Genomic DNA, 17,332 nt, shown 5'->3' with positions numbered 1-17,332 from the left:
AGGAAGAAGTACGTCGGTGGAGCAACGTGGGCCCCACGAGGGTGGAGGGCACGCCCAGGGGTAGGCGCGCCCCCCTACCTCGTGCCTTCCTGGTTGATGTCTTGACGTAGGGTCCAAGTCCTCTGGATCACGTTCGTTCCGAAAATCACGTTCCCGAAGGTTTCATTCCGTTTGGACTCTGTTTGATATTCTTTTTCTGCGAAACTCTGAAATAGGCAAAAAAAGCAATTCTGGGCTGGGCCTCCGGTTAATAGGTTAGTCCCAAAAATAATATAAAAGTGTATAATAAAGCCCAATAATGTCCAAAACAGAATATAATATAGCATGGAACAATCAAAAATTATAGATACGTTGGAGACGTATCAAGCATCCCCAAGCTTAATTCCTGCTCGTCCTCGAGTAGGTAAACGATAAAAACCGAATTTTTTATGTGGAATGCTAGTTGGCATAATTTCAATGTAATTCTCTTAATTGTGGTATGAATATTCAGATGCGAAAGATTCAAGACAAAAGTTTAATATTGACATAAAAATAATAATACTTCAAGCATGCTAACTAAGCAATTATGTCTTCTCAAAATAACATGGCCAAAGAAAGTTATCCCTACAAAATCATATAGTCTGGCTATGCTCTATCTTCACCACACAAAGTATTTAAATCATGCACAACCCCAATGACAAGCCAAGCAATTGTTTCATACTTTTGGTGTTCTCAAACTTTTTCAATCTTCACGCAATACATGAGCGTGAGCCATGGACATAGCACTATATGTGGAATAGAATGGTGGTTGTGGAGAAGACAAAAAGGAGAAGATAGTCTCACATCAACTAGGCGTATCAACGGGCTATGGAGATGCCCATTAATAGATATCAATGTGAGTGAGTAGGGATTGCCATGCAACGGATGCACTAGAGCTATAAGTATATGAAAGCTCAATAAAAGAAACTAAGTGGGTGTGCATCCAACTCGCTTGCTCACGAAGACCTAGGGCATTTTGAGGAAACCCATCATTGGAATATACAAGCCAAGTTCTATAATGAAAAATTTCCCACTAGTATATGAAAGTGATATCATAGGAGACTCTATCATGAAGATCATGGTGCTACTTTGAAGCACAAGTGTGGTAAAAGGATAGTAATATTGTACCTTCTCTCTTTTTCTCTCATATTTTATTATGGCCTTTTCTCCCTTTTTATGGCCCTTTTTTTAGTCCAGAGTCTCATCCCGACTTGTGGGAGAATCATAGTCTCCATCATCCTTTCCTCACTTGGGACAATGCTCTAAAAATGATGATCATCACACTTTTATTTACTTACAACTCAATAATTAGAACAAAATATGACTCCATGTGAATGCCTCCGGCGGTGTACCGGGATAATGAATCAAGAGTGACATGTATGAAAGAATTATGAACGGTGGCTTTGCCACAAATACGATGTCAACTACATGATCATCCGAGGCAATATGACAATGATGGAGCGTGTCATAATAAACTGAACGGTGGTAAGTTGCATGGCAATATATCTCGGAATGGCTATGGAAATGCCATGATAGGTAGGTATGGTGGCTGTTTTGAGGAAGGTATATGGTGGGTGTATGATACCGGCGAAAAGTGCGCGATATTGGAGAGGCTAGCAATGGTGGAAGGAAGAAAGTGCGTATAATCCATGGACTCAACATTAGTCATAAAGAACTCATATATTTATTGCAAAAATCTACAAGTTATCAAAGCAAAGTATTACGCGCATGCTCCTAGGGGGATAGATTGGTAGGAAAAGACCATCGCTCGTCCCCGACCGCCACTCATAAGGAAGACAATCAATAAATAAATCATGCTCCGACTTCATCACATAACGGTTCACCATACGTGCATGCTACAGGAATCACAAACTTTAACACAAGTATTTCTCAAATTCAAAACTACTCAACTAGCATGACTCTGACATCACCATCTCCATATCTCAAAACAATTATCAAGTATCAAACTTCTCATAGTATTCAACACACTCATAAGAAAAAAATACTAATCTTGAATGCCTATCATAATTAAAGCAAATTACCGCGCTGTTTTGTAGGACTCTCAAAATAATCTAAGTGAAGCATGAGAGAACAATAGTTTCTATAAAACAAAACCACCACCGTGCTCTAAAAGATATAAGTGAAGCACTAGAGCAAAAACTATATAGCTCAAAAGATATAAGTGAAGCACATAGAGTATTCTAACAAATTCCAAATCATGTGTGTCTCTCTCAAAAGGTGTGTACAGCAAGGATGATTGTGGCCAACTAACAAATAAAGACTCAAATAAATTGACGCTCCAAGCAAAACACATATCATGTGGTGAATAAAAATATAGCTCCAAGTAAAGTTACCGATGGAAGTAGACGAAAGAGGGGATGCCTTCCGGGGCATCCCCAAGCTTTGGCTTTTAGGTGTCCTTAGATTATCTTGGGGTGCCATGGGCATCCCCAAGCTTAGGCTCTTTCCACTCCTTGTTCCATAATCCATCAAATCTTTCACCCAAAACTTGAAAACTTCACAACACAAAACTCAGCAGAAAATCTCGTGAGCTCCGTTAGCAAAAGAAAACAAAACACCACTTCAGGGTATTGTAGTGAACTCATTCTTTATTTATATTGGTGTTAAACCTACTTTATTCCAACTTCTCTATGGTTTATAAACTATTTATTAGCCATAAATTCATCAAAATAACCAAACAACACACGAAAAACAGAATCTGTCAAAAACAGAACAGTCTGTAGTAATCTATAACTAACGCAAAGTTCTGGAACTCAAAAAATTCAGCCAAAATAGGAAGACCTAGACAAAAATTTTATTGATCAGAAGCAATTGAAATTAATATTTTATCACGTTCTGGTGATTTTTAACAATTGTTTTTGTGAACAGAAAGTTTCTGGAATTTTCAGCAAGATCAAATAACTATCATCCAAGAAGATCCTATAGGTTTAACTTGGCACAAACACTAATTAAAACATAAAAAAATCTAACCAGAGGCTAGATCAAATATTTATTCCTAAACAGAAGCAAAAAAGTAAAAAAACTAAAATAAAATTGGGTTGCCTCCCAACAAGCGCTATCGTTTAACGCCCCTAGCTAGGCATAAAAACAAGGATAGATTCAATGATGCTCACATGAAAGACAAGAATTGAAGCACAAAAAAAGCATCATGAAACACGTGACAAATACATCTAAGTCTAACATACTTCCTATGCATAGGCATCTTATAGGCAAACAAATTATCATAGCAAGCAAAAACTAGCATATGCAAGGAAGTGGAAAGAAACAATAGCAATCTCAACAAAATGAGAGGTAATTTAGTAAGATGAAAATTTCTACAACCATATTTTCCTCTCTCATAATAATTACATGTGGGATCATAAGCAAATTCAACAAAATAGCTATCACATAAAATATTTTCAACATGATCCACATGCATGCAAAGTTGACACTCTTCCAAAATAGTGGGATTAACATTAACTAAAGTCATGACCTCTCCAGACCCACTTTTATCAAAAATACCATAAGATTGAACATTCCCCAAATATGTGAGATCTAAAGTTGACACTCTTCCAAACCCACTTTCAATAATATTGCAAACATTATTATCAATCTCATATTCATCATGGGGCTTAAATAAATTTTCGAGATCATAAGAAAAATCACCCCAATCATGATCATTGCAACAAGTAGTAGACCTAGCAAAACTAGCATCCCCAAGCTTGGGTTTTGCATATTATTAGCACAATTGACATTAATAGAATTTATAATAACATCATTGCAATCATGCTTTTTATCCAAAGATCTATCGTGAATCACTTCACAAAGTACTTCATCACAATTTTCAGATTCACGAATTTCAAGCAAACCTTATAAAGATAATCTAGTGCACCCAAATCACTAGGAATTGGTTCATCATAATTGGATCTCTTAAAGAGATTAGCAAGTGGATGAGGATCCATATCAATAGATATTTAGCAAGCGAAGATGCAAGCACAAAGAAGGCACATGGCAACACAAGCAAACGAAAAAGACGAACGGAAGAGGGCAAATAAAGCGGCAAGGGTGAAGTGGGGGAGAGGAAAACGAGAGGCAAATGGCAAATAATGTAATGCGAGGGATAAGAGTTCGTGATGGGTACTTGGTATGTCTTGACTTGTACGTAGACTCCCCGGCAACGGCGCCAGAAATGGCTCGTTGTCGGGAGTCCAAATCTTGACTTAACCTTGCGTGAGCCTCCCCGGAAACGGCGCCAGAAATCCTTCTTGCTACCTCTTGAGCACTGCGTTGGTTTTCCCTTGAAGAGGAAAGGGTGATGCAGTAAAGCAGCGTAAGTATTTCCCTCAGGTTTTGAGAACCAAGGTATCAATCCAGTAGGAGGCCACACACGAGTCCCTCGCACCTACACAAACAAATAAAATCCTCGCAACCAACGCAATAAAGGGGTTGTCAATCCCTTCACGGTCACTTACGAAAGTGAGATCTGATAGATAAGATAAGATAATATTTTTGGTATTTTTATGATAAAGATGCAAAGTAAAATAAAAGCAAAATAAACGGCGCCAGAAATAGCTTGTTGTAGGGAGATTAATATGATGAAAAATGGACCCGGGGGCCATAGGTTTCACTAGTGTCTTCTCTCGAGAGCATAAGTATTACTGTGGGTAAACAAATTACTGTTGAGCAATTGACAGAATTGAGCATAGTTATGAGAATATCTAGGTATGATCGCCAGATCCATCCATCTATCTACAGCCACGCGCTCTAGAATACTAGAATATCTTCCCGAAAAAGAAACCACTCTAGGTCTAGGGTTTGCTTCCTCATCATCCTAAAATGTACGCTATGAGTTGAGTTGGTGGCATTTTGATAGATAGATAGAGGAGGATAACATCACCTGTACCTGAATTGGTGGTAAAAGAAGAATTATTTGTCAATTTTTTTGTCTGCTGCGTGTGCGTCGTCGCTTTCCCTTGCACACCAGCGTCAATCCCCGCCACTGGAGGAGGAGGCGTCGGCGCCCAATCTAGATAGGGTCAAGGATCGTCGATACAAGATAGCTTGGGTTTTTTTTGCTCAGAAAGAAAGAAAAGAAAAACAAGGTAGCTTGGGCACTCATCGATTATGCCGTTTGTGCTAGCTACCCTTGTACTACGTGCGTATTGGGGGCAAGTTTCCATCCGTACGGTCCGTCTCTATGTAAATGAACTTCGTCAAGTTCGCCCTCGTTGCGTCGTGGGTGTCGCCGTCGCTAGAAAGTACTCAGGGTGAGGATTGGGCCAGAACTCAGGAACTAGGGGGGCTTGCCGTCAATGAGGCCAAGATCCAGGCACACAAGCTCGTGCCCGCCATGTATTCGCCGGTCTTCACGGCCGAGTTCTTCCGCACGGGCATGAAGGAGAAGACCATGCGGCACCTCTAGATCAACGACATGAGTTGTTGGGTAACGTAGCGATAATTCAAAATTTTCCTACGTGTCACCAAGATCAATCTAGGAGATGCTAGCAACGAGAGAGAGGGAGTGCATCTTCATACCCTTGAAGATCGCTAAGCGGAAGCGTTACAAGAACGCGGTTGATGGAGTCGTACTCGCGGCGATTCAAATCGCAGAAGATCCGATCTAGCGACGAACGGACGGCGCCTCCGCGTTCAACACACGTACAGCCCGGGGACGTCTCCTCCTTCTTGATCCAGCAAGGGGAGAGGAGAAGTTGAGGGAGAACTCCAGCAGCACGATGGCATGATGGCAATGGAGCTCGTGGTTCTCCGGCAGGGCTTCGCCAAGCACTACGGAGGAGGAGGAGAGGGCTGCGCCAGGGAAGAGGTACGGCTGCCCTCCCACCCCTCCACTATATATAGGGGCAAGGGGAGAGGGGAAGGCGCCCTAGGGTTTCCCCTAGGGGGCGGCGGCCAAGCAGATTGGATCTCCCTAGGGAAAATCCTAGGGAGACTTGCCCCCAAGCCAAGCAGGTGGAGGCGCCCCACCTCCCCAAGTAACGTGGGAAAGGGTGTGGGGGGCGCACCACCCCTTAGTGGGCTGGTTTGCCCCTTCCCCTTTGGCCCATAAGGCCCTCCAACACTTGACGAGGCTCCCGAAACACCTTTCGGTCATGCTGGCCATAGCCTGGTACCCCCGGAACACTTCCGGACTCCAATACCCTTCGTCCAATATATCGATCTTCACCGCCAGACCATTCCGGAACTCCTCGTGACGTCCGGGATCACATCCGGGACTCCGAACTACCTTCGGTAACCACATACTATTTCCCATAACAACTCTAGCGTCACCGAATCTTAAGTGTGTAGACCCTATGGGTTCGGGAACCATGCAGACATGACCGAGACACCTCTCCCGCCAATAACCAATAGCGGGATCTGGATACCCATATCGGCTCCCACATGTTCCACGATGATCTCATCGGATGAACCACAATGTCGGGGATTCAATCAATCCCGTATACAATTCCCTTTGTCCATCGGTATGTTACTTGCCCGAGATTCGATCGTCGGTATCCCAATACCTCGTTCAATCTCGTTACCGGCAAGTCTCTTTACTCGTTCCGTAACGCATGATCCCGTGGCTAACTCCTTAGTCACATTGAGCTCATTATGATGATGCATTACCGAGTGGGCCCAGAGATACCTCTCCGTCATACGGAGTGACAAATCCCAGTCTCGATTCGTGCCAACCCAACAAACACTTTCGGAGATACCTGTAGTGCACCTTTATAGTCACCCAGTTACGTTGTGACGTTTGGTACACCCAAAGCATTCCTACGGTATCCGGGAGTTGCACAATCTCATGGTCTAAGAAAATGATACTTGACATTAGAAAAGCTCTTAGCAAATGAACTACACGATCTTGTGCTATGCTTAGGATTGGGTCTTATCCATCACATCATTCTCCTAATGATGTGATCCCGTTATCAATGACATCCAATGTCCATGGTCAGGAAACCATAACCATCTATTGATCAACGAGCTAGTCAACTAGAGGCTTACTAGGGACATGTTGTGATCTATGTATTCACACATGTATTATGGTTTCCAGTTAATACAATTATAGCATAAACAATAGACAATTATCATGAACAAGGAAATACAATAATAACCATTTTATTATTGCCTCTAGGGCATATTTCCAACATGAGTGTGTTGACGTCCACAGCCATGCTCCACTTCATCTACACCGATGTGTTGGAATTATTATGTGATCAAATGGTCAAAACGTTAATTACCATAAGTTAATATGGGCCCATTAATTAATTTAGGTATTAATACCAATTAAATGGCAATTAACAATTGGGCCCGTGATCGGGGGGCTGAATTTATGTTAATATGGTTAAGGTCCCACGGTCAAAGTCAGCGCATTATATAAGGGAGGAGATGCACGTAAACATGAGTTAATCGCATTAGTCATTGTCTCCCAGAATCACTCCTTTTCCAATCAGGAGAGCGCGGCTCATTGACGTGAAGGCCTTGCCGTTTCTCCGGCAAAGTGCTGGAGACGCTGCTGCAATCCGTCATCAACTTCAAACTCTAATTTCTCTACCGAGATGGCCTCTCCAAACGGAGGTACAATTATCATTCTGCATCAGATCAAGTTGTGTCCATGTGTACTAGACAAGATCCATTGGCACTTATATAATCTCATCAATTAATATAACACGATGAGCTGCTCGTACCCAAGGAATCTGGGGCATATGCCGTGTAGCCATGGCGCGTGATCTCCTCGTGGCCGCGGACCTATACGACCTGGAGAGACTAAGGCTCATGTGCGAGAACATATTGTCTGAAAGCATCGATGTCGGCAATGTCATGGCGACGCTCATGCTGGTGCACGGCCGGCACGATTGTTGGCAGCTCGAGGGCTCATGCGTCAAGTTCATGGCATCCGAACCTGACATGTACGATGTTGTGCAAGCCACAAAGAACTCAACAAATCATGCCCCTCTTTCATAAGCGAGATCATCAAAAAAGTTGCCGGCGACCATCTCCCCCGGGGCCCAACTGGGATGAGGTCCATGTTCGCAGATCGATTGACGGAGGACTCGGATCCGCTGCCGGCTATGCCGGAGAAGGCCGAAGATCGCCAGAAGTGAGCTTCAGGGCACAGGGGAGGGGAGGGGCCGGAGTGGTTAGGATTTGGTCGGGCAAGCAAATAGGGACAAATATATGTGAGGCCGAAGTAGGCTAGCGCGGGCCGGATAAGGTTGTCAGGATCGCGATTCTGTTGTATGATTCTATGACTTTACGATCCAAACTAACCCCTCTGATTCTACGATTTTGGTTCATAGAATCTACGTTTTTACGATCCTGAGAGTGAAGATTCTACGATTTGCGATCCTGCCATCGGAACTCCGATCCAATTCAAAATCACGATTATGACAACCTTACTGGATTTTTTTTTTGGGGGGCTGGATATGAGGGGTAGCCCAAATGTTTAAGACCGGTTTGAAAAACAACTTAGATTAAGTTTTTTATTTGGATGGTCTGTTGTGTGTTTGAGGCGGGTACTAGGCACCCGGGCATAGATGTTGTAACTATGGATACCCTCACTATCAGCGTTCATTTGGCTCAATGTGGCCACGTGCATGGTGCTCCACGTGCCACGGGTACTAGGTGTGTGCCGCCGTCTACGCGTGGCGTGGACCTACCTCCGTGTATATAAATTGCGCCAAGAACCAAAGCATCTGGTTTCTTCCATCCAGAGAGACCATCAGCGGCTAGCTTGACAGAATCCAGCGGCGGCGACGACGAATCCATGGCGGGGGACCACCGCCGTGACCGCGCCCAGCAGCAGCGGCCAGGCGTGCTCATGGTGGCGGCGCTCGCGGCTCTCGGCCTCCTCGCCCTCTCCGGCACGGCGCTGGCTGCCTCGGTCGCGGGGCTGGCCGTGGCAGCGCCGTTGCTCCTGCTCTGCAGCCCTGTGCTTGTCCCGGCGGCGCTGCTGGCCGCTCTGACGGCCGGCGGCATGGCCGCTTCAGGCTCACTGGCCGTCGGGGCGACGGCGCTGCTGTCACGCTTGGCAAGCGCGGTGAGGAGGGCGGCCGCAACCCCGCCGGACTACGTGGAGTTAGGGAAGCGGCGGGTGGCGGAGGTGGCCGGGGAGCAGACGGCGCACATCGACGCCGGCCCGGCGATCAATCCGGAGCAAGTGGCCCGCAGCCGCCGGCCGTACGGTGGCTCACACGCCCTGATCTCCTAGAATATACTGTATTATCTATCCTGTCTAGCTCCTCTAGTAGCAATATGAGTGCTTAATGTAGTAATATCCAACGATGTTCATGGAGCATATGAGATTATGCAATAAAATCTATCATCGTGATAATCCCTATATGAAAATCCATGTTTATTAAGTACCATATATAGTATGAAATTTACAGTCTCGTTCCACGGTGCCGATTAATTCACTGTACAAATAATCCTATATATATTGTACCAATGTACTATGTACTGCTTTCTTTCCTTTATTTCTGCAGCATGCAGAACACGCAGAGTCTTTTTTATCACTGTTCTTCACACCTCTGCTTGCTGATGTACCAGTTGTTCCTGTCAAGGAAACCACAAACCAGATAGATGTTCTTCAGCATGTACGATACAAATGCCAGATAAATGGATATAGATTTCATTTCAAGCTTTGCCAAAATACTACTCTCTTTTTGCTATATATATACATACACAAACAGATCAGAAAAGAAGAAGATTTCTAGCTGAAAAGTACCTCGTTGACAAAGAAGGCGTGGAACCCGTAAGGAACCCGGTTTGGCAGCTCGACGACCGCCACCGGATCAGGAGACATGGTCTTGGCATCAATCACATTCACTTCAGATTTCCTGCATCCACAACACAAATTTTTAATATTTCTGTCTTTTGCAGCAGCAGCTTAGAGTGATGATGTATGTATGGGAAGGGAATGGAGGAGCACCCTGTGTTCTCATCGTGCACAAAGAATATCAGATAGCCATCGTCTTCTTCCCCAGAAACACCGGGCTCCTTGGGCACGAAGACAGCCTCTGAACCAAACCTACCAGGTCCCAGGTCATATATGCCCATCACATTCCCCCCAACTTCAAGCTGCTTCTTGCCGCTCTCTGGCTCGGCGTGCAGGTCAAATTTGATGATGCCAGTCACCTTTGCTATGCTGTCGAGTATCGTGCAGTACACGTACCTCTGCTTTCTGCGTTCGCTCAACAGAGTAACAGATCAGAGTACATAATAGAAATTCAGGAAGAATCATACTGTAAATGCAAGTTTTCTCAGGAGTTAAATACACGGTGCTTTATGACACGAGCATCAAAGAAAGAACGGAAACTTATGTTGAAGCTCAATGCCTCAGTGGAACTACCTGCCGGTATAGCTCTCGTTGACTCGAGGAAAGTCTACAGCAGCGACCGACAGTTGCTTCTGTGAAGCAGCGCCGGTTTTCATGTTGAACCTCATCTCATACCTATAGAAGATATAAAATTAGGCGCAAGCACTGGTGGGTTGCATGGAATTCAAAGTAAAAGTTGAGGTCGCAGGTGTATATACAGCTCATTCCCGAAGTTCTCGAGCTTCTCGTTTTGGGTGCCGTTCACCTTGTCCAGATCTGGGTTCTCAAGGCGGCAGGTAATCAGAACAACTTCGTCGCCCTCTTCCCAGGCGTTAGCTGCGACAAGAGATGCTTCTTGTGATCAGTTTGCAAGATTAGCATGGAGTGAAAACCACTGATAATTGGATCGTGCGATGCATCGATTGGAACTACTACATGCTCTAACAAAGTAGCAAGAAATGGCATACCATTGTGGAAAATGAAGCAATTGGGGAGTTCAAACCATCTGATGGTTTTTTCATCCTTTTCATAACGCTGGAGTATGCCGAAACGACCTTTCTTTGTAGGGTCGAACTTGTAGATGAATTCACCATTCTTCACCATTTCCTTTATACAAGAATGCAGAACAATAAGACCAGATTGTGAAGAGGAGTATCCCTTATCAAGTGCTAATGCAAATGCATGACTATCCCATATGCATCTGTGTAGGGCGTCCTTCAACAGGATGAAAAGAAATGGTGCAGGAAAAAAAAGTACTGAAGGCATTTATCATTGAGGACATTGCCTGTCAATTGACGGCGTGCATAAAGCATCGCATACCTTTGGTCGAAACAACAAAGGCAGGTCCATAAATATGGAATAGTTCTCTGTGATTGCAAAGTCATGCATCATTACAGACTCTGGTATTGTTATTGGCACAGGATCAAGCATAACTCCATCCTTGGTGATGACCCGGTATGTACAATAAGGAGGTTCATGCGAGTACCCAAAGGTGAACATTTCATCTGAAAGAAGGATAAACTACATCATTTAGCATGATTTTTGTCCTAAAAGAAAGTAAAAATAGTACGATGTCACCGTAGTGTACCTGTAAATGGATCAACCTTGGGATGAGCAGTGAAAGAATGTTTCAACCTCTTGTCATAATCCAACAACCCAAGAGTTTGCAGGTCTCCATCTTCAAGGACCTTAACAACATCTGAAAAACGAAAATAGAAACTCATCTTCCACAGTTGCATAGTTATTGTGATGGATGCGGGATTTGTGGATGATAACAAGTTGCAACAAGATGTAATGTAGCGGCCAGCACAACCACAGTTAAGGCCCCCTATCTACAATGATATATGTACATGCATATAGAAAAAAAAATGTGCGGAACTTACAGGGTTTATCTGCTTCTGACAGGGCCAGGAGTTTGCCATGATGATATATAAGTGCGGTATTAGCTGGAAAAGAAGGGAACGGATCAACAATATCCCACTAAAATTAAATACCCATGAAAAATATGTAGATATACATCATTCAGTTACTGCATAAGGGAAAGAGGTACCTGTCCCAAATCCATAAGTAACATCCAGGATTTTCAGTTTTTTCCTAAGTGCTTGCATTTGAACCATAAACAATCCAAAAAAGCCCTTTAGATCTCCAATCTGTAAACATCAAGATAAAAACTCACACGTGTGCACAACGATTGCTTATATAGCCATCACTAAACCCACCAGAGGCAAGGAGAGTCAGGGTTTTAAATTGATACTTAGTAGCTTTATTAGCCTTGAATTGACAGATGGTATGACCTAAATATTATTCATGACAGTATCATGTATTGATGGCATCAGCCACAATAAACTAGGCCGACCTACCATAAGGTCGATGTAGCAGCTAAAAAGCTAAGATGACACGATAGAGACCTCTACGGAAATATGAATATATGACAAGTTGACAACTGACAAGATAAGCCATAAAAGAAGAGAACATTCATACTAATAAACTTATGTTCAAGCACAGGCAGCTTTGCAAGCACCACAAGTACACTACAGAAAATTATGGTGGGCATGAGATTAGTTATGTCATTAAGAACCAAGCTGATCAGAGAACTTCACCAAGGAAATATGGTGGATTAAAATATATGTATGTATGATATCTACTCCCTCTGTCCGAAAAAGCTTGTCCCTCAAATGGATGTATCTAGCACCAAGTTAGAGCTAGATACATCCATTTGATGGACAAGCTTGGGACAAGCTTTTCCGGACGGAGGGAGTATTAGATTCTTAATTACCAGAGTAAAAAAGTTAGTACCATGAATTAAGAAAAACAGAACATAGTTGGAGATGGAGACAATCAAGTGTTGCGCAATAGTTGAGTAACTGTTAAGAAGAATCACGTTTTTTATGGAACTTACCTTCATAAACTTTGCTCCACCAAAATATTCTTCTTGCTTGAGGCGAGAAGTCTTCACGTATCTTGATACATATGTAGCTTTGCCATCTTTAATACGCATTGCATGGATCATTCTGTAACAAACAATATAGAAGTTGGTGTATCCATAAAGCAAAAGTCTGAACCATAGATTAAGGCTGGATTTTATCGCAAAAAACATGAGCTGGAGTACTCAAAACTTGATGCCGAAACATTGAAATTTTGAAATCGTTGAATTTTGTCCATATTTCTAGAAAAGGTATCTCGTGTTTTTCATTTCCATTCCCACAAGAAAAAAAATACTATAATTCACATTTCGAACAGGCATGGATACAGCATCCATAGGATAACCTCCATTTATGTAAAATCTTTATGTGTAGCATGGGAAATGTGGGCATGAAACTGTGATGGTCCGGAAAATTGTACTGAAAACACGAAAAAATGAATGTGCAACTAGCTAGATCTGCAGTTTTCCAAACAGAAGAGATTGTATCACATACCCATCTCCATCAAACCTGCAAAAAAGAAAACACGAAAAAGAAATTAGAAATGTGATGCTCAATTATTGGATACTGTCACAATTAATATGTGTACATCAAAGCAGATATGGATAACTGTAGTCACACTGTTGAAGGAAGATAACAGCCCGTATTTAGGAACAGAAAGTGATGTTTAAGAATTGAGATTTTGCTAGGAACTGGTGTATGACCACAAATTGTCAGAAACAAGTATGAGTCAATACCAGTGATAGCCTGCAACAGGGACAAACTTCGGATTAGGCCCCACCCTGACAAACTCTCCATTCAAGCACTCCTGTGGACAAGAAAGAAAGAAAGAACACCATCAGGAAGATAATCTAGTGAGATGCATGGCTTCATAAGAAAAAGGGAAGTTCTTTAAGGAACTGTTGAATAACCAATTTCTCAAATAAAGCATATATCATTAGGTTATACTCCCTCTGTCCCATAATATAAGAGCGTTTTTGACACTACACTAGTGTTAAAAACGCTCTTATATTATGGGACGGAGGGAGTAGAAAATTGGCATAGAGGTTGTTCTTGGAGAATGTTAGTACTTCTAAAAGAAGTTTTGATCAAAAGGCCAGATGCCTTCTTGATGGAATTTTAGTGCTTCTAAAAGAAGTTTTCATCAAAAGGCCAGATCCTGGAGTACCAGACATAGGTTGAACAAGCCAGTGAAGATAAGGAGTAACGAAAAAGGTATGTTGGGCACAGTAAAAAAGTGCAAATATACTCCCAGACACGTTGTTAGCTAGGATTTGGAGTCCCAACATATGCTTTGTTAGAGACAAAAATAGTCCCAACATATGAGGTAACGCAAGCTGCAACTTGAGCGAAATCTGGGCTTGGTTCACAACAAGAGACAAGAGTTCTGAGCAAAACCCATGCTAATCCTGGAAATGGTTGCATTGTATTTGTAACCAAGCAAAACCGATGTTAATCCTTGTAACGGTCGCATGTGACCACGTTTCACATATCACTGTTATTTTTATTGTCTACCATGGTTTCAGAGACGCAAACGGTAAAAGGAAGAACAACAGTGGGAATGATACAAGCAAACTGGAGAAGAGAAGGATAGGGATGAAAGATGAGTAGGATAACTAGTTTTGTCCAGTGAGTATAACACCAAGGATTTTTGACATCCAGGAAAGGATCAATTCAAGTTACTCCTCTCCAGGGCAAGACAAACTGAAGCTTTTAGAGGGCAATGCTTGCTGGGTGTTATATACTTATATGAACAAGGTGCGGAGCATTGATTTCAGGTGTTCTCTGGGTTGACTCCAGAGCATTTCTTAATTAATTACAAGTATGGATACAACTATTTCATGATGTGGAAGCAGGGCTATGCCTTTCGTCTTAAAAAAAAACTACTTCTCATAGTTGACTAACGATGTAGTAGTACAAGCAGTCTCAAGTCGTCCTCCGAGGAGTCGGAGTTCAATCGATTCTGAATCCAAAAGCCGACAAAGACCTACGGGAGGGGATCTACGGGAGTAGTAATTTTCAATCATCTGAAAGAAGGGATTTTTCTTTCACGTCGTAGTAACTAACAGAGGGGATCTTGAATTTTGACGGCGGGCAAGAAGCAATCTGGAACTATTAGTAGATAGAAACACTCATGTACGCAGTGGGGAAGAAGGGTTGAAGAGAGGGAGGGGGTGCGATTGCTGACCGGGAGGTGTCCGCGGACGGGGAGGCCGGCGGCGGGCGGGGTCTCGTCGCGGACGGGGGCGAAGTTGCCGGAGAGCCAGTGGAGCGGCTTGGCCTTGTCGTGGCCGAGGCGGACGGCGAGGCGCTCCAGCAGGTCCACCGCCCAGGACGCCACGCCCTTGCTCGGCCGCGGCGCCGGCACCACCACCGCCCCCTCCTTCTTCAGGGCGTCCTCCGCCGCGGCCACCGCTTCTCCCATGGTGACTACTGCTGGCCACTGACGGGGCGGGGTGGGTGGGTTGGTGAAAGAAGAGGAGGAGGAGGAGGCCGGAGATGATGCTCAGCGCATTGTTCCCTGGGCGTTGGCTCGGCGGGGGTTTGGCTTGTAGCCGGCCACGCGACGCGACGCGAGCGGAGGAGAGAGGGACGGCAATGGCGCTAGCGACAGCCGGCCATCGATTAGTCAGTGGCGTGGTGGTGGCGCGCCATTGGCCGCGTCGCTCGCTCTGGATTTCGTCGTCCGAACAAAAATCCAAATCAATCGAGTGATAATGCTCGGTCGCAGGTTCCACACGATTTTTCTACCATATCGTGTGCGTGACATGACCTCACCTGGTACGATCCGTGCCTTGCTTAAGCAAGCAAAAAAATAAATATATACAACTAAACTCTTATTTTTTTAAAAAAAATTCCAATCTATTCATCTTCCATCCTGGCAGTGCAAAGAAGGTAATAAAAATTACAATCAGGTCTGTGGACTACCTAGCAGTCACTACAAGCACGGGAGCGATCCGAAGGCGCGCCGCCGTCATCGCCCCTTCCCTCGCCGGAGCCGGGGGCAAACCATGTTATAGTAGACAATCGGGAAGTCGTTGTGCTAAGGGCCCATAGGACCAACGCACCAGAGCAGCAATCATCGCCGGTGAATGAAGTCATAGATCGGAAGGATCAAACCTGTAAACACCCAAACGAAGACCGGATCCAAACAAATCCACCGAAGACCATCACCGACCGAATCCTGCGAGATCCAATGGAGACACACCTCCACACGCCCTCCGACGAAGCTAGACACACCATCAGGATAGGGATAGAACGTGAGAGACATTATTCCTACTGAGGGACATCGCTGCTGCCACACTGCCCCAACCAAGACGCTTAACCTAGAAACGAGAACGGGGTCACTCCCGCTGGCAGGGGCTGAGGTCCTCCGCACATCCATAGCCCGAAGGCCATCGGAGATGAGGTAGACCAGCGGCGGTGCCGACGGGAGGAGGAGGATAATCCGGGGTGTTTTCTTGTGGTATGTACAATTAAACTCGTCATGTAATCCATTCTCAAAGCTAAATTTATTTTTTCAAAGACTTTAAAGATTACATTAGCTTTAAATTTCAGAAGATGGAAATAGTAATTTGTGCTATTGGGGAAAAGAAAAATAAATATTACCCTTTTTTGCGAGGAAAACTTTCAATCTATTGATCAACTGTCAAGGTAGTACAAAGAACACTAGAAGTAAAAAATATATTCAGGTCCGTAGACCACCTAGGGACGACTACAAGCATTGGAGCGAGCCGAAGGCGCACCGCCGTCATCGCCCCTCCCTCATCGGAGTTGGGCAAACCTTGTTGTAGTAGACAGTCGAAAAGTCGTCGTGCTAAGGCTTTATAGGACCAGCGCACCAAAACAGCAACCGCTGCCGATGAAGAGAAGCGTAGATGAGAAGGATCCAATTTGTAGACACACAAACACAGACGAACGAAGACCGGATTTACGTGGATCCAATGGAGACAAATGCCGACCGAATCCCACGAGATTCGTCGCAGAGCAATCTCCCATGTCCACGCTCGACTACAGTTGCATGTCCACTGACCGTTGGCTGTGCACAACTATACTTACGTATTTTATTTGTTTTCAACCTCAACCGAAAAATCGTCAAATGTATATGTACAGAAATCATGAATCAAGAAAAAAAAGATGAAGAAAATATCAAAAAGGGAAACACATATGAAAAAGAATAAATATGCCGACACCACTCGACTTCGACTTTGTTAGGTCTAAGTCAACTGAGATTTGGCCACACTCATATGAGAATTCTACTGAACTCGTCTGACACACTTAACTTAGGCATGCATTCTCCCTAAAAAGTGTTGTCCGGCTTCTCTTCAGGCATCTGCAGCTCTGTCCAATCGTTGATGAAGTCCACCAGTGCTTGAGACTTGATAGCAGTGCGTGGCACAAACTTTAAACCATGAGGCCCAAGTTCAATGGCCCACTTGGCGACTCGTCCTGTGGCTTCTCTATTTTGAATGATATCTCCTAAAGGAGCAGAACTTACCACAATGATGGGATGACCCTGAAAGTACTGCTTAAGTTTCCGGCTTGCCATGAACACCCCATAAAAGAGTTTCTGTCAGTG

The 17,332-nt window shown here is 44.1% G+C and overlaps 2 protein-coding genes across 3 annotated transcripts; one reads left to right on the top strand and one right to left on the bottom strand.

Moving 5' to 3' along the window:
* Nucleotides 1–8,711: 8,711 nt before the first annotated feature.
* LOC109757509 (oleosin 18 kDa) lies at nucleotides 8,712–9,363 on the top strand. Its single transcript, XM_020316330.4, has one exon. The coding sequence runs from the start codon at nucleotides 8,783–8,785 to the stop codon at nucleotides 9,224–9,226; it is 444 nt and encodes a 147-aa protein (XP_020171919.1). The 5' UTR covers nucleotides 8,712–8,782; the 3' UTR covers nucleotides 9,227–9,363.
* LOC109757508 (carotenoid 9,10(9',10')-cleavage dioxygenase) lies at nucleotides 9,356–15,458 on the bottom strand. 2 transcript variants are annotated; one of them, XM_020316329.4, is made up of 14 exons: nucleotides 14,942–15,348; nucleotides 13,491–13,561; nucleotides 13,249–13,263; nucleotides 12,732–12,843; nucleotides 11,883–11,982; nucleotides 11,716–11,778; nucleotides 11,421–11,531; nucleotides 11,153–11,337; nucleotides 10,801–10,939; nucleotides 10,552–10,669; nucleotides 10,367–10,468; nucleotides 9,947–10,198; nucleotides 9,743–9,854; nucleotides 9,356–9,570 (listed from the first exon to the last, which is right to left on the bottom strand). In XM_020316329.4, exons 1-14 carry the CDS (start codon nucleotides 15,176–15,178, stop codon nucleotides 9,538–9,540), a joined length of 1,650 nt encoding a protein of 549 aa, XP_020171918.1. In that variant the 5' UTR covers nucleotides 15,179–15,348; the 3' UTR covers nucleotides 9,356–9,537. The 2 variants fall into 2 exon arrangements, with proteins under 2 accessions (XP_020171918.1, XP_073355697.1); XM_073499596.1 differs by lacking the exon at nucleotides 13,249–13,263 and having other exon boundaries at nucleotides 13,475–13,561; nucleotides 14,942–15,458.
* Between the last annotated feature and the right edge of the window lie 1,874 nt (nucleotides 15,459–17,332).

Source organism: Aegilops tauschii, chromosome 5 (assembly GCF_002575655.3).
Source record: "Aegilops tauschii subsp. strangulata cultivar AL8/78 chromosome 5, Aet v6.0, whole genome shotgun sequence".
Taxonomy (NCBI): Eukaryota; Viridiplantae; Streptophyta; class Magnoliopsida; order Poales; family Poaceae; genus Aegilops; species Aegilops tauschii.
Note: the sequence above shows the minus strand (reverse complement) of the source record. Positions and strands in the feature narration are given on the sequence as shown.

Bases quoted from the DNA above. Each gene is read 5' to 3' on its own strand.
- LOC109757508 (XM_020316329.4), bottom strand. From the start codon at position 15,178: ATGGGAGAAGCGGTGGCCGCGGCGGAGGACGCCCTGAAGAAGGAGGGG. The intron at 10,199-10,366 runs GTAGTTCCACTG...GAGCGAACGCAG, and splicing joins AACGAGAGCTATACCGGCAG to AAAGCAGAGGTACGTGTACT. The intron at 9,571-9,742 runs GTACTTTTCAGC...TTTCCTTGACAG, and splicing joins ACGCCTTCTTTGTCAACGAG to GAACAACTGGTACATCAGCA.
- LOC109757509 (XM_020316330.4), top strand. From the start codon at position 8,783: ATGGCGGGGGACCACCGCCGTGACCGCGCCCAGCAGCAGCGGCCAGGC.